This window comes from Vanellus vanellus (genome assembly GCF_965231255.1).
Source record: "Vanellus vanellus genome assembly, chromosome: 6".
NCBI classification, from domain to species: domain Eukaryota; kingdom Metazoa; phylum Chordata; class Aves; order Charadriiformes; family Charadriidae; genus Vanellus; species Vanellus vanellus.
Genome location: NC_138911.1, coordinates 12,366,835 through 12,384,117, shown reverse-complemented (window position 1 = coordinate 12,384,117; position 17,283 = coordinate 12,366,835). Strand labels below are relative to the sequence as shown.

General features: G+C 35.7%; 1 protein-coding gene across 1 annotated transcript in view; it reads right to left on the bottom strand.

Moving 5' to 3' along the window:
* Positions 1 to 17,283, bottom strand: part of SBF2 (SET binding factor 2) — a gene marked incomplete at its 5' end in the record, with an annotated part of 228,924 nt that overhangs the window by 60,793 nt on the left and 150,848 nt on the right. The window contains one exon of the mRNA XM_082485054.1: positions 341 to 511. Coding sequence (XP_082341180.1) covers positions 341 to 511 — 171 coding nt within the window. The remainder of the gene's footprint in view (positions 1 to 340; positions 512 to 17,283) is intronic.

The following is a 17,283-nucleotide window of genomic DNA, read 5'->3' as shown; positions in this document are numbered from 1 at the left end:
ACACTAGAACTGCTGCTAGCTTAGGCTGTTCATATAATAGAACTGTCGCTGGTTTATAACATTGCTGTATGACAAGTTACTACTCTCAGGAAAAACGTGGACAATTATACAAAAAGTGGTTATTTGAAAAATTTTAAGAGCAACATCAAAGCACAATGCCTTGCAGATAAATGTAATTTATTGTTATTTTTTGCGTTATTGTATGCTGTTTAATATGGGGAAAATGAAAGAAAACCACATAACATTGGAGAAACCATAACTTCGCTCTCTGTAACTTAGAAGACAATTAAAATGTGAATAAAAATACTACCTTGATATTTACTTTAATATATTCTCCTACCTTTTGTCTCAGCTGTACAGCATGGTTGTCATCTTTGGCAGTAAGGTAGAGGGAGCGAACTTGATTTTGCACGTTGCTATAAAAGGTCGTTTCCCAAAACTGTTGGTTAGTCCAGATAGGATGGTCTTGTACACAGGTGTAAGCAAACTGACTAACTCCAGGTGCTAATTTCTGAAAGTAAAAAATGTGCAAAATTGACAAATTAGTCCTATTACTTCATTTCCTTTAAAGGCTATGACTTGAGTATTGAAATATGTACATATAAAATCAGTCGTACAGACTGAAATATGCAATATATACCATCTTTCATACTGCAATATAGGAAAGAGAAATAATCTCCAGTTTTGTGCCGTTAAAGAAATTAACATACAGGAAGCTTGTATAGAAGTCTAAGGCCAATGCAAGGCATGGCTTTCTTGATTCACAGAAAAATGAGACTTGAGAGTGAGAATTCTGTGATGATCGTACAGAACGCATTTCTAATAGAAAATATTTTCCTTGCCAACAAAATATAGTATTTTAATAAACTAGTCCTACAACACAGAAATCAGTATTCAGATGAAAATATTTCTCACTTTATTTAAAAATCAGAACTATAATAATGAAATTTGAAATAATCTGAAGTGGGAAGCGAGTCCTTCCAACAAGCTGCATTTGTTGCAACAGCAGAAGATTAGATAAATTGTTCTCTACCACACTGTATGACCCAAATCCAACTCCTGAAAGAGCACTAAATTTGTTATGTTCTTTGAAGTCACAAGGGTCTGCATCCCTATAAGGTCTCAAACTGGAATTGTTGCAGCATTATTCATTATGAATGCACCATTTTTTTCCAAGTAGGTCTATTTATTTAGGTAGCAGAAGTCTCCCAGTGAGTTGTTTAATATTCTTGATAACCACATACAATGAACGGAAATTTCTTTCAATGACCTGAATCATGAAGAATGAAATCTTGTATCATATGTTTTTACTTTTTGAAAAAAAGGCAGCCACAAAAAAAGAATGGTGTTGTATAACACATATAGCAAAGAAGCAGATAACCTAAATACATCCACATGATTATTTCTGCAGTAGAACTGAAGAATAAAGTACATTACTGGGTGCCTCATTTCATGACTTTCACTCAGAATACATCCCATACCTGAAATATACACTAAGTATAGAAGTTAAATTTTACTTTAAAAATTATGTTGTAAACCACTTTCCTGTAGAACACGAATACTTCTTGATTTAATATTTATAATTGTAAAATTGTACACAACAGCCAGTACATATAATACTTCCTTCGTAGGCACCCAGGCATTCAGGTGGAAAGCTAGGAAATTACAACTGGAAATTTTAAAGTCTGGTTTACAGATTTCTGGTTTTGCAATTCTTCCAGCTATGTTTTCCACACTATGCTCTTCCAAGTACATCATGAACTAAAAGTCTTGATCATGTGCCATGTATTCATTCCCTATCAAAGACAAGGTCCTTTGAAATGGTATGTTTAAGGAAATGATATGTGATATGCTACTAGAATTTACCCAACTAAAATACTTTCTTGCGATTAACCATCAAAAAGTGAGAAATACAATTTTTATTTAATCATGCAGAATTTCATCAAAATCTCTCGGCAACCTGTTAAGAAATCTAAATGCGTGGAAGATTCAAATTACATTAAGTGTGACTGTTTATCCAATACAGATTGAAACAGAAGCTAGCTGGTTTGTTTAACAGATTCCCAAGTTTCAGTTGTGATGCAGTTTACGGTAGCTCACAGGAAATGGTAACTGACCGCACAGTAACGGCTCCCATGCTTGCTCTAGCTGTTAAATCACAGAACAGGACAGCTCAAACAGTGTTCTACTCATCTTTGTATTGACTGCTGAGCATCTCTTGAAAATATCTCAGGCATACAAAATATACACGAGCTCATGACTATGTCAAGCCTGTTAATTAACAGGGCAGCTAACTGTACGTGAAATTGAGTCTTTTAATTGTAAAAAATGAGAAAATGTTTAAATAAAAAATATACAGGAGGACTACCCTCCATGCTCCTTAAAAGCTACCTCCTTTACAGTAATCTTTGTTCTTTAAGAGCTGTACACATTTCTTGTCTTTCACCATTGGTAGGTGTGTATACAGCTAGCTTAAAACAGCTTAATTTGTTCAGCTGTGGTAATTAACACAGGGCCTACAGAAAGGATCTGGCCCAATCATTCATCTAACTCAAAATCCAGATGCACAAAACTTGCGTTACAGAGAAATGTGGATGACAGGTAAATCATGGAATATGAAAACGGACCACACATCATCAAAGTGGGGGAGAAGCAGGGGAGAAGGGAGGGAGAAGGGGGGGAAGGTAAATCTCTGTTTAAGCCTAGCTAGTTGGTATAGTGAACTCATGCCAATTTGTGTAGTGAACACTACACAAAGAAGCGATTTATTATTGTGGCCTTCCAGTCCCTAAAAGGGGCCTACAGGAAAGCTGGGGAAGGACTTTTTACAAGGACATGTAGCGATAGGATGAGGGGGAATGGCTTTAAACTGGAAGAGGGCAGGTTCAGATTAAACATTAGGAAGTTGTTTTTCACTTTGAGGGTGGTAAGGCACTGGAACAGATTGCCCAGAGAAGTTGTTGAGGCCCCATCCCTGGAGGTGTTCAAGGCCAGGCTGGATGGGGCCTTGGGCAACCTGGTCTAGCGGGAGGTGTCCCTGCCCATGGTAGGGGGGTTGGAACTCAATGATCTTCAAGGTCCTTTCCAACCTAAACCATTCTATGATTCTATGATTTGACTATCAACCTGTCCAGCTGCCTTTGATGCCTCAGCCCAAATCAGGTAATTGTGTAAACTAGGTAAAGAGGGAGTGAACTTCGGCACAAACCCAAAAGAAAGTTTAAACTCATAACCCTGAGTCCATAGCAACAGTGTTACAGAAATAAAAACGAAACAAATTATTTTCACATGGGGATAAACCTGACAGGAAAGCTGAGAGGCTTTTAGATGCTCTTCCTGTACTCATAATTTAAAACCATTAACAGCCATGTACAAACCACCATTTTTAAATGATGGAGATTTATGTTCAAATACAATGACATAAATCAACACTGACAGCCAGTCGTAGGCAAAGTAAAAATAGTCTGTTTACAAAAGGATGAAAGAAAAATCCATCAAAAAGCTAAGCGATCATAAACATTACCCTCCTCATCACCTGCATGTGTTGAAACAAATGGCAAAACTTCATAGTGGCCAGAGCACAGAATCAAAGTCAGGACTTGTAGTTCCAGGCTCAGCTCTGCCAGTTATTCTGGGCAAAATATTTTTTGATTCTCAGCTTGTTTTGGATAGATTGTTTTTAAAAAAACAATATGAATACCAGCCTTAAGAAGCACACTGCTGCTCCTATGCAGTCAAAATCCATGGACTAAAAATACTCTTGGTAGAAATATAAGCATTCCATGAAGCTTGCAGTGTCTATATTTTCTACCCTGGGAGTGCTTAGTCAGACCGTTTGACTAGAATGGAAACTAATCTAATACATCAAAAGGGCCCCAATGTTTACTGTTGTATTCAAAAGAATTTGCTCAGGATTTCTCCAATTTAAGTAAAAGAGTAGTTCAGTGTTTTTCATCGAGCAATACTACATATATAAAACCACATATAAACCACATATATACACATATAAACTACATATATCTTCACCTATCTTTCCACAGGATAGTTAAACCATACTGATATTTATACTTTCTCCCTGTCCTATCAATTCATTTCTGCCAGACAGAATGAATATGGAACGCAGCAAAAGAATTTCCTACTTATAAGGGAGGATTTAAGGGCTGATAGCTTAAAAAAAGACTCTGGAAGAAAATAATAAAAACAGTTCTGAACTGATAAAGTCCTTATTCTAAAGCTGTCTGTATGATAGCTTAAATGAGCATTGAGGTTTAAATTGTAATAACAAACACAAAATGAGTTAACTTCTTCAAAGGACACCGAGTTCTTTCAATAGACTAACAGCACTTAAAAAACCCCACACTCCCCTCCCAAATTATGTATGGAACAGACATTACTCATATCAAAATAATGAGCTACATTCTACAGTTTGTGAAAGCACAAGGTAGATTTGGGACTTGCTATGTGTGACTATATGCAACTTCCTGGATTCAGTAATTATCTTTCCATTATTTGCAACCTTATTATCCAGCGGCACTGGATAATACCTGCCTAGAATTTTTTCTGTTTCCCAACACTGGATATTTCTGATTCTGAAAATGACACTCTCTCAGTAAAAAATGTGCACCAACTCCAAGACTCCCAAACTTACTGTGAGGTGCACATCCTCAAACAGCTTCTCTATGATATTACATTCTTTAGACTGCTTGGTTCTGGAAAAGGAACGCATGCTTTGTGCTGATCACTCATCAGTCATTATCCTTTACACCACAAAAGCTTAAAGAAGAAAGCAAGCTTATTCTAGCAAAGCGAAGGATCCAGTTATTGACTGTGAAATTGGAAAAAGAGTTACAAAACAAAAAGAGTGAAAAACAATATAAATATACCCAAGACTGCTCTTTTCTCACAGGATTTTGCTGCACGTCTCTTGGCCATGGAAATGAAGGGGCAAACTCAACAGTACTCTATATTTTAGTGAAATCCAGTTTACTTTTGAAGTAAACTGGATTTCTCTCTCCAACTTATATCCTGGGTTATTGGTTTGGATATTTTTGGTGAGAGGAGGAAGGAAAAGAGGTGAGAAGGAGGTTGCTGCTGAATGCAAGGAATAGCTTCCTCCTCAGCTCCCCAAGGAATCACTGCGTTATGGGTTATCTGCTTGACCTCTTTGAGAAAGTTATTGCAACACCTGTGAAATTACCACCGATCTTTGCATACCAAAGGAGATCACAGCACTTCCTCTCCTGTATAGATTAAGGTTCTCCCTAGAAGTCTGTATGTGTAAGTTTATAGTTTATAGATCATCCAGGACACAGTGACACTGCTACTTAAAAGGGTTACTCTCATCCAGGAGCTCTTCATATAGACATTTGGTCAAGTGCCGCCTATTGCATATCGTGAACAGGTACCACTTACCGCAGGCAACATGCTGCCCCTCCCCCCCCGATGTAAACTAAGTTCTGCATATAAACATATTTGATGAGCCAGTCCTGCATTCACATCTATGCTATGCCCACACAGATACCTGGTAAATTCAAAGAGACTCCATAGTCCCACAGGATCAACCTACATAGATTGACCTGCAGGAGTGAGGCTTATCTACATATTACTTGCAGACAACACTGCATCACACCATGCATATGTATCGATATTTACCACAGCAGGCACATACTCAAACAAGTATAAGTGTATATGAATATGTTTTCAAGTCTGACTGGGGGCTACATCAATCAAAAAATTCAATTCAATAAATGGCTTTCCCATTTGGTCTAAAATATAAAATTATACCCACCAGTGGGGGAAGGTCATAAAAGTATAAAGTAAGAACTGTGAAGTTTACATTATTTTGCTTTTAGTTTTGATTTTTACTGCTTTAGGAAAAAAAAAAAAAAAGACATACTAAATCAAGCTGCTTCTCCAACCTGAAAACTTCACCAATAAAAAAAGAAAACAATTTACCACCTCTCATACCTTCAGAAAGCCACCAAACAAGACTGGACTCAAGACTGATTTATATTTTAAAATACTTTGAAGTCTGAGTAGCAAAGCGGTTCATTACACTGTTTACTATTTTTTCACCATGGAAGATAAAAGAAAGGCCAATTCACTTACAATTCAGCACTACCAAATCACAGACAGGTACACTAAACCAGCAGAGGGCAATAGAATTCTAGAATTTTGCAAAATTGGGATGTAATTCTGGATGAAGCTTTATTTATTGTATACATTTTCTGGCAAAATTGACTTAAATATCTAACTACTCACTATCTTTAATCCCAGATTCCTGATGATCATGTATAATTCACTATACATTACTTAAAGCCATACAGAATATCTCAAATGTCTATATAGATGTATCAAGACAAACATATGCTAATACAAACTTACATGTAACGTTAAATAATGCACAATAACAGACTTCTCCCTTCTCCAATAAGATAACAAAAAGATTTAAAAAGTTGTGTTACACATGGAACACACTAAGGAAATGAAAATCATCTAGAATGAACGATGTTCAGAACTTGCAAAAAAGAAAGAGAGAAGACATTTTCATACCAGAACTTCACAGTTCTAAATAAAGTTAAATTCGGGAAGTGGACAAAAAATATGCTGTTTTTGTCCCCTGTCTACACTACACTAAAGTTGTGTTGTTTTTTTTTTTAAATCTAATTTCATTATAGAGATTACCACAACTCTATTCACCGAGGTTTGAATCCATTGGTTAAGGTACAGATTTCACACATTCTCAGTTGCAGTACTGAATCCATCTGAAGACTTCCTGAAATTGTGACACAGCTGTTTTGAAAATCTTCTAAAATGTTACCGTATTCCTTTGGCATTAGGTGGCTCAGTAGTGAGCATGCACCTTTGTGACCACACTGGAATGGTGGTATTGGCTCTACCCACAAAAATAACCCCCCCAGCAACAAACCTGTTATCCAGGTCTATACTCAGAAACAAATAAAGCCTGTAAATCTCACAAGTTTATGTTTTTATTTATATTCAGATAGTGGTTCTTAGAATTATTGATTACCTGATATGAATCTTAAAGTCCAGTTAATAGAGCATCTAAGAAATTCCAAAAAGGGTAAAATAAAGTAATTCTTTTTGAGTTCTTCTGTCACTTTATTCTAGTATTTCTTTTAAAGATTTTTTCCTTCTCCTATGGCAGCTTTCTCTGTCTTCAGTGGTAGAATTCTCTCTGAAATTCTCTCAATGTACAACGTTCCCTTATCTGAAGAAACTATTAGAACACAATAGTCTTCAAGTATTCCTCAAGAACAGGATGAGCAAAATAGAAAGATGTAAGGGCACAATACAGAATATAAAGTGCAAATCAATAAAAAAAAAAAAAAAACAGCAGCAGTAGAGCTCACCTTTGCAATACAAATTATATATACTACATGGCTCAGAAAGTGAAAGAAAGAGGATGGGCAAAAATGGGAAGAGCAATATCGTGAAGAATTCTGAACGTAAGGACAAGAAACATGAACTTATTGCACTCTGAGGTAAGTCATGTGAGAGATTAAACAAAGATCCAGTCTGACCAACAGGCAAAGACAAGGATTGTGGAGGTGCTGGATGCAAGTGCGTTACAGAGCAGGATATTGCAAGGAACTCTTCTGCCAAATGGTAAGATCCAGGTACACCACGAGCAGTGCATGAGGAAGAGGAGAGCTACAACATCTGCCCAGTAAATTCTTATTGGCAGGAGTGTTTTGAACTAACAACAAAGAGCTGATGTGGTATTCACAAGTTCAGAAACCCAGTGATGAATCAGAGGACATGAAGAAGAGGATCCCAACAAGAACTTCACTTGTAGGAACTATTATGAAGTATAAAGAAGCAGCAAGTGGACAAAAAGCAGGGATGTGGATGAAAATAAGAGTAGCAGATACAAACTTCAATTATGGGCTTGAATCACTGGGAGAATGATAATGTGTATGAGCGAAGGGGACAACTGTTAAGACCGGAAAGCATTTCTGACACCCCAATTCTTTGGCCACAACCAGTTGATGAGGTATCTAGGATGGCAACATAGGAATTCACACAAAAGCAGGCAATATACACAAGCACAACAGCAGCTTGTCTCCCTTACCATCTGTTAGCATTTACTGTCTTCTGGAAAGAAAATAATGCTGCTCGAATCATGACAGATAATAATGCTCCAATGAAACAGAATTCAATAAAATGAATTGTATTTTCATGCAGAAAACTAAATTCCATTCTACTGGAATAAAGATGTAGTGATCAGGAGGTGAAGTTGAACTTACAGATACGGAAAATGCATGGGACTCTCACTTCAGATTTACATTCCTTCACTTTAAGGTCAGAAGTTTTGCCAGAAATTTTAATTAGACCACCAGAAATTCTTTCATGGTGAAAATTCTAAATGAAGTAGTATCTCTGTAACACTGTAAGCCCTCCTAGAAATAACAACAATGTAAAGAGAGGGGTTATAACTAAATTAAAATTGTTATAGTCAAACCAGAGTTCTGTATCATTGCTAGAAAATGAGCTCAAGTGGAATCAGGAATAGTTACAAATTATGTAATCCAAGGCCTGTGGAAATACAGTAGAAAGGTTTCTGTTTATTGTAGGAGATAGTGGATCAGTTCCTCAGTTACAGGACTGAACATTTACTACAACATTTATCTTTACTTCTTATTTTAATGGGGCGGAGTGGGGGGGTTGTCTTTTTTTCCTGACCAAGTACTTCCTCCCACAAACCACTAAGGAAAGGAATTGCAGATTGCAAAGTTCTCTTCAATGTTTCTCATGATGTTATCATTCTGGGAAAGCAAGTTGCTTCAACAGAGAAAAGTTACTACAGTAATTCATGTCCAAAAATTCCTTGTAAAGAGACACGTTAAAAAATCCTCTAGTTAGTCTCTCCCACTAATGTGCTAAACTTTCATATGATAGTTTCCTGTTTTACTTCTTCCAGACTTTCTTTTCACCTAAAAATAGTTTTGGAAGTGAGATATGCTCTACCCGCAAAGACATAAAATCTGTTCTACAGACATGTATTAAGTATCCATTCAAAACCAAAGTACACTAACTAAAATCTTAAGGATCAAAGACGACATTTTGGCAACTGTGTTTGCAAGTGATACTGCAAACCCACTCAATCATTGCTAACAAGAATCTCCAGATTGCTGTTTTAACTTAAAAAGTATGTTTGTTTTTACAAAAATAATTTACTGAACTATAATCTTTATATGAAAGGAACTTTTAATGGATGCAATAAAACCCTCAACTGGGAGAGTGTTTGGAAATACTGACAGAACTTTGACCCTCACCTTACTATGCTCTTCCACGACCCCACTCACATTCATAAGCACCTGCCAAGTAACCACATCATCCTCTCTCAAAATTCAATAAAATACTGCTTTTACGTCACATCTATAAAAGTTTCATCCATAGTTAACCTACTGGTGGACAGAATCACCAGCAAGAATGACGACTAACACTGCTTCACAGCTTCCGCGTAGTGCCTCAAACTGCCTGACTTCAAGTATTATTACTTATTTCAAATTCATATCATAAGCTCTTGAGGATAAGTATCTTCATCTTTGTGAAAGCAAGACCAGCAGTTCTGGTCTACAACTAGGGCTCTTGGACTTTCTGGTAATGCAAATAATGCTAATATACACACTTCACAATATTGTAAAATATCCTTAATCAGTCTTTTGCCTGTCAACTTCAATATGTGCAAAATGAGTAAGATCTCTGAATGAAGAATTCTTAAACAAGATGATACATGGAAAAGCAACTGACACATTAAATTAACTTAAGATTTAAAGATCTAGCTTATATTGTAAACATACCACAGGGTGTTCTTTTAAGTTACACTAGTGCCAGAAATCTAGGAACTGACCTCAGCCTAAAGCATAAACATGTATTTTTCCTTACAAAATATGAATCACTTGAAAGGATTAACATCCAACCCCTCCTCTGCAAAACAGGGCATGTCTATCATGCCCTTTTACACTTTTCACCAACATCAGCACTCACTTTGTCCTAACAAGCCAGACTGGTATCTGGAATTGAAACATTACAATCTCTGCTGGTATAAAGAAGCATTAGGGCTCTGACAGTGAAAGAACAGCAAAATCCAACGATGAAAGCTAATATATGTTATTTTGATACTTGTAACTTCATTTGAAATACCGGAGAAGAAGCTTGCTTCTCTCCTGTGTGATGTCCTTAAATTCACTGCTGTTTGCTTGAGAAGAATTATGCAAAAAATAGGAAACACTTAAAATCTGCTGACACATATTTTGCTTTGTGGTTCAGCTTCTTCCATACGATCTACTATCTGATACAGGCATGGTCTTGCTGGTTTTTAAGCAGGCAACTTAATATATTTCTACATTTAAGGGATTACCATCCCGAGAATGTTATTTAATACAATTTCAGTCACAAAAACATTTCCATAGACTAAGATAGTATCAAAACTGGCAGAATAGAGATGCAAGAAGAAAATTAATGGAAGCAGACAAAACTGCTTGCCAAGACAATAAAGTAAGTCTCTCAGAATTGGAGTTTCCTAAATTAAAGCCAGCAATTCAAGAGTGGAGAACTTTAAAGCAGAAGCAATTTCATCTCAAGCACATCAGAATAAAACAGAAACATCTAGAAGGAAATATAGCAAGGAGATGTATGAATGAAAATATTTCAGTATAGGAAGCTTAAAGCATTACAGAAAGTCTTTCTACCTTTGTAGAAGGTTAAGAGCATGCTGCTGTTTATAAGAATTACTTGGCCAATCACAGTTGTGCAGAAATATAAGTTAAGAATGAAAACTCATATTAAATGTAAAAAAAAAAAAACCCTAATTTTGCTTTTCAAAATTAATTCTATCATCCAATAACTTTATGCAATTCCCTGGTATTTACACAAGTTCTAAAATAAAGACTAACATATTATAATTTGTTATAAAGTAACAGAGATCATGTTATTACCAAATTTGCCACTGTTTTCCACAGTACAGTTGGACCAATATTCCAATTATTCCAGATGATACAAAGTGTATAAAACTTGCCTGATAAAGACATAAAAATGGAATTCACTCTTCACCCATCATCATAGATTTCTACATCAGCCTTTCATTAGGTAGCTTCTCTGTGACTTTGTAGCAGACGCTATACAACAGAGAGCACGTTTCAAATCATGATGCTTCTGTTACATAATTAACCTTGAATCGGGTCTCTCTTGAAAAGCGTTTGACGGTAATATTAAATATATGATAAACTACCCTGGATTTCTCTAGTACTGCCTCTTTAATCTTCAGAGAAAGCCCTTATCCTTAGAACTGGGAATCCCTCCCACACCTAATGGGCTCTGAACTAAAGCGGTCATTTATTTAGGCATTTCAAGGAGCAAAGGGCTTTCTTCCATTGAACGTCTGTCATAACTGTTACTGAAACTTGGTAATTCATTTCAGCCAGCAAAGTATACACTCAAATTAATTTCATTTGATTATTACATTAAGGAAAAGAGCATATATATTTCACTGTGGAAAACATGAGAATTACTTGCATCGGTGTCTTAACGTGGAATACTTCCAGTTTCATATTTTATCCTTAACTTCAATTTTTTTTCTTAAATCACAGTTTTGTACTCCCCTTGAAGATTATTAAAAAAACTTAAACAAACTTGAACAAAATCCACTTCCATTAAACACAGACTAAAATCTTTTTCATCTCGAAAATGCTACTAGGATAATCCCGAAGATGACCTCTATAAATGTTCTATACGATATTCAAAAATTTAAAGTAAAATGATTTACCAAATTTTGGTAATCTTTTAAAAACACTGAATAAAGCAGTTCTCCTATTTTATGTAATTTATTTCCTTCTGAATAGAGAAAGGGATAGACATATGCAGTACAAGTGATAAATGGGCAGACATGCAGACGAACAGCCAAACAATAGAATACTCTAAGGATTTTGGTTAGCCCTAGTCTGCAAAATATTTCCCTGATGTTTCATTGCAAGTTCTGGAATAAAATTAGCATCAGTATCCAACTGAAATTTTACTTAAAATTTGGTGGCTTACAATCATTAAAATAGAAGGAAAAATAAAAATCAATCCTTCCCTCCATCCCTCCCAAGAATTACATAATTTAGTCACATAAAAATTATGAAGCAGTCTCCAATGCATCTCACTGCGTTATGCTAAATGACAAATGTCAATTTTAATGGGATCCGAGAGACAGTTTACTGCATTTGGATTATTTTTGCTGAAACTAGATCAGCACTATCCAAGTGTATATATCAAGCCATTAAAAACAACAACCGACTCAGAAATCTAAACGAAAGACTTGTGATTCTGAAAAATACTACTACTCTGGCTACTGCGATTTAAAGAAATGCTTGTCTATAAAATATGGAAGTCCATTCATCATTTTTACACAGAACAAACTTTACTTTCCGAATAGTATATTTTTATTATGCCACTTCCTTTATTCGAGCACAGGTGATCAGAACTGTCACTTCTGAATGCCAAATAACAAAAATTTGCACGTGCGTTACTACCTACTATGCAATGTGGTAGAATATCCTTAGAAAGGCATGGGAATGCAGATGATTAGACCAAGTTTAAGCGTAAAATTTTAATTCTAAAATTTTGAAAAAAATCCCCTGACAGTGAGAAAATTGTATTATAATCTGCACATTCAGGTTCTGCAATGGTTGAGGGACACAAGAAAAAAAGTTTGCTCAGACTGCCAAACATGACCTTAGTTGAAAAGGGAGGGAAGATGGAGAAGCGGACTCGGATTTTGACTTGGCAAGGAACAGCAGCGGGGAAGAGAGCTTTTGCTCCCTCTGCCTGTTGTCCAGCAGACAGGCTGAAACTGGTGCCTGCCGCTGATCATCACACTTGTTGCATACTAACCCTTCAAGAAATGCAGCGTAATTTACATGGTATCTTGCCACCTTGGCAAAGAGACGCCATTGAAACAGAGTCTCCAAATATTATGCATGTGACAATGCCAATTATATGATCATCAGTCTTCCTTGATGAGTTAATAAAACGAAAAAACGATTGAAACATATCTTTTTCGTCTTGCGCTTTCTTCCACGTGTAGAAGACGACCTCTTTTCCCCAGCACTTCCATTTTACACGCAAAAAACATGACTGCATACCAAATAAGCATGGGTCATCCATACCAAAAAACCATGGAAAGATTCTTTTATCTTCATGTATAAATACATTTTATTTATACTGTTTCAATTTTAAACAAAATTCCAACGGTATTACTAACGGTAAACTAAAACCTTTTTCTAACCCATAAGCAAAAGTTGTGTTTGTTTTTGTGACATTAACAGTACACACCAAAGCCCACTGTCACTGATGAGTCACATTTTGCTAGCAGCTCATGACCAATATGTAAAATTTTTAAAAAGCATTATGACTAATTTTTCTAGAAAAATTCAATTATTTCCCCCGGCCACAAATATGCAACTTAGTACTGACCTCCTGTCTATGAATTTAATCCCACCAGCTATGAGTTAGAGTACAATAAAATCCTGCCTGATCAAGTTTCACAACGGATCACTTACCAGACTTCAGGAGTTGGAATTCTGAAATTTCACCAGACATCCCGAGAGCTGATAGCATGCTGTACACAGGGTAACGTTTCTTGTTATTTTAATTAGATATATGTAGAAATACCCTAGACTAATCTTTACGTAATCAAAGACATTAAGACAAGATCAGTCAGATCATGCAAGCCTGTGTCTTTCTATAATTTTTTTTACTGTTTTCCCAAGAATATTTTAAAATACCTCAAGGCTACAACATTGAGTACTTCATAAGAAGACTACTCCAGAATCTTATCAACGTCACCTCTAGGAGTATGTTTCTCTAACTACTCAGTTTTTCAGTTTCATCTGCTGGACTCGCATGAAAACACATCTTTCTCATTATTTATACACCTCAAATGCCTGCTCTCTGCACAATGTATGGCCACGTACAGTAAAGCTATTTAGGAAGAACAGGTAATTGTTTCATTAGCGCTCTGCTTTGTCTTGGGTAAATAAAATGAAACTTAACATTTCATATACACAACAGTCCTTTCACAAAGGAACTGTGATGTTGTATAACTTCTTATTATTTCATTTGAAACAAAAGGAATTACATTAATAATAAAATGTTGAGACATGAAATCCCATCATAATTTCCCGTCAAAATGCTATAGCAAACATATATGCTAAAACACATATTTGACTGATATAACTAGAACATTTTTAGATTTACTACAGGCTTTCTTACTGATAACTCAATTTGGAATACCGCTTGCACAGTAATACCAATGCACGCAGAAATGAAAACCCGGGTCATTATTAGATTCACAATTCCTGTCTATTCCTGGCTACCAAGAACACTGTGCAGTTTCAACAGAGCTCAGTGAAATAACACTTAATATGCTGCTGGCACTACACACGGTATTCTGCTAATGGAACCATCAATAAAAACAAGTACATACTGCCAAGCAGTATCTCAGCATTTTTTGGAAGGCGTAAACACAATCACACTTAGCGCAAGGGTAGGAGAGTTCTGCATATTGAAGCAACGGTATTGGAATACCTGTGCTTTGCCTACAGAAAAATGAAACGCAGCCTGAAGTGTGTGTGCATGTGTATGTGTGTGTAAACTACAATATATAAAGTAATTAAATAAAATTGACAAGCAACTCAGCAGAAAAGGCCATTGCATAGTTTGACAGTGGAAACATACCGTTTTCCTGAAGGTATTTTAATAAAAAACAAATAATCCCCCAAATGGCCTTAATTTTAGTTTGTACATTCCTCTGGACTTATCAGAGACAGAACAGCACTATGCTGTGTTAAGCAACAAAACTTTAATCATTCTATCTAAGATTTCAGCAAAGGGAAACCCAGTGAAAAGAGAACTTATAAACTGTTAATACGATAGCAAGCAGGAAGTTCAAGGGAGAAAAGTAAAGCAGCAGGACTTGATATTATTTCTCCCCAAAACAGGGGAAGAAGAACATTAGTTTAGTGTACCTCTAGAGCAGGAATCCCTCCGAAGGGTTATAGAGATGTTAATGGGGTGGAAAAATGACACAGATTATTCTTAATTTAAGAATACTGATACAGAACATTGTTCCTACACAGGTTCATGCTCAGTAGAACACACTCACTCTAGTCTAGCATACCGTTTCGAAAACCTCTAGAGAAGCTGCAAAAAATGCTCTAAAAAGTTTAATTTTTACTCAAATACCAAACAGAACCTTAAACTGTTAATCTTAATTTTAACTAATCGCTGCAGTTTGTCTTCTGATCTTATGTTCTGAACAACACAACAGTTTGTGTTTAGTATGAATAGTTTTATATCAAAATAAGTACTTTTGCCAAAGAATTGTATCTAATGGGACATACCAAAGGGGGCCATCACTGAACCTGAGGATTAGATCTGGGAAAAACAAAATTCTTTTTCTATTAGGCATTAACAGCTGTTTTTTGCAAGTTAACAGTCAGGTTGCTTTAATTTTTAATTCAGGTCTGGAACATTAAGAAAATCATCATGCTTCTTACATCCGGGGACTCACAGTTTCCTGCGTGTACAGCTTTAGAGTTAAATAGTAAGTGTGGGACCAGGTTATTACACAAAACATTTCAAAGAACTTTTTGTGAGAGAAATGGTGTGAGATCTCAGTACTCCTACCAAAATTACAAGCGTATAGAAGAAATTATTTAAAGATACTCTATATTCAAAGCTGCTTTCCGCTTTTCTTCATTGTGAAATTAAAACTTATTTAAGCTTATTTAAAAACTCATGATACTCCACACACACACACACAAAAGTATTTTGTTAACTGCCTTTTTTTTTTCCCCACTTGACCAAACTTTACCAACAAGGAATCTAACCAAACTGCTACAACTTCCCAAAACACTCTCTACCTCTCACGGTAGGTAAAGAGCTATGTGGACACTCTCAGCCATTTTTATTAGAGGAACTAAAAATCAGAAAATTAAACAAAACTAAAGTCAGTCTTTCTCCATAATACAGGATTAATGCAGTAGCAAATATAAAACCGGGAACTGGAAAATCTCAATAACTCATTAGCTCTTTCTCCAAATTAAGCATTAGTGGCAGCAACAAATGACAAAACTCATGATTCTGCTACTCAAGGACTCAAAACAGAGGGAATAGAAAAAGACGAACTTATAATTAAAGATGGGAGAAAGTTTATTTGTTGGGATTTAATTTAATGTCTCACCACGCTAGCTTATATAAGAGAATGAAAATACTCCGTAGACTCTTTCCAGAAAGCAGGCTTGGGGTGTTACGTACAGCTCTAAAATAAAGCCCATTTATATAAAACTTTTTCACAGTTCAAATGATTAAAAGAGAGAAAATCTACCATTTTATGCTCTACATATGTAGTTAATACTGGCTTAAATAGGAGATTTCATGAAACTTCCCATGCATGTGATACTGTCAAAATTGCTCTCATCTTCAGCAGATGTTTGTCTTCTGTGACTGGTAGTGTTTCACATATTTTATTCTAAAAACTACAACACAGAATCTATTTCTAGTTTAAAACAACCAGAAGTTGTTCAATTAGAATGTATAGTTTAAATTAAAAAGCACTGCTTGATTTCTCAGCTTACTGTTGCAGAAACCTTAGTTTCTATTCAGCTAAAATAGAAATCTCTCTGGATTTATGTCTACTCATAAATGCCTCATACAGCATCTGAAGGATGGGAGGTTATATTTTTCTTAATTTCCGTCACGTTACTAATGTCTAGCTAGACCATCACAGTAACTACTATTTTGCAGTATCATGATGTACCAATTACCAATGACTATACACTTATTTTCCAAACCGGGTTGTATAACAATATGCACATTAAACAAAGATTATTTAATATTGTAAGCAAGTCCATGTTCTGAACTTCTCATCTCCTCAGATATGTAAGAAGTGGCACTTGAGCTAACGAGAACTGGTGAAAACGCTACTGTATTGGGACACTGAAATAACTACAGTCATACTACAGAAGTTCTGCCTTTGAAATAACTGCTTGCAAAATTTGCATTATTTGCATTTTCATATTTACTATGATATTATATTTTATCACTATCAAACACTATGGAAAAAGAAAAGGAAAAAATCAACACAAGAAATTGAAAGCAGATATACAGTTAAAAAAAGCCTTTCATAATATTCTCCACAGTTAACAACTACGTAGATTGCAAACTTAACATGTACTTTTTGGCCAGTACTTAACATGTCAGCTTAAACAAAAA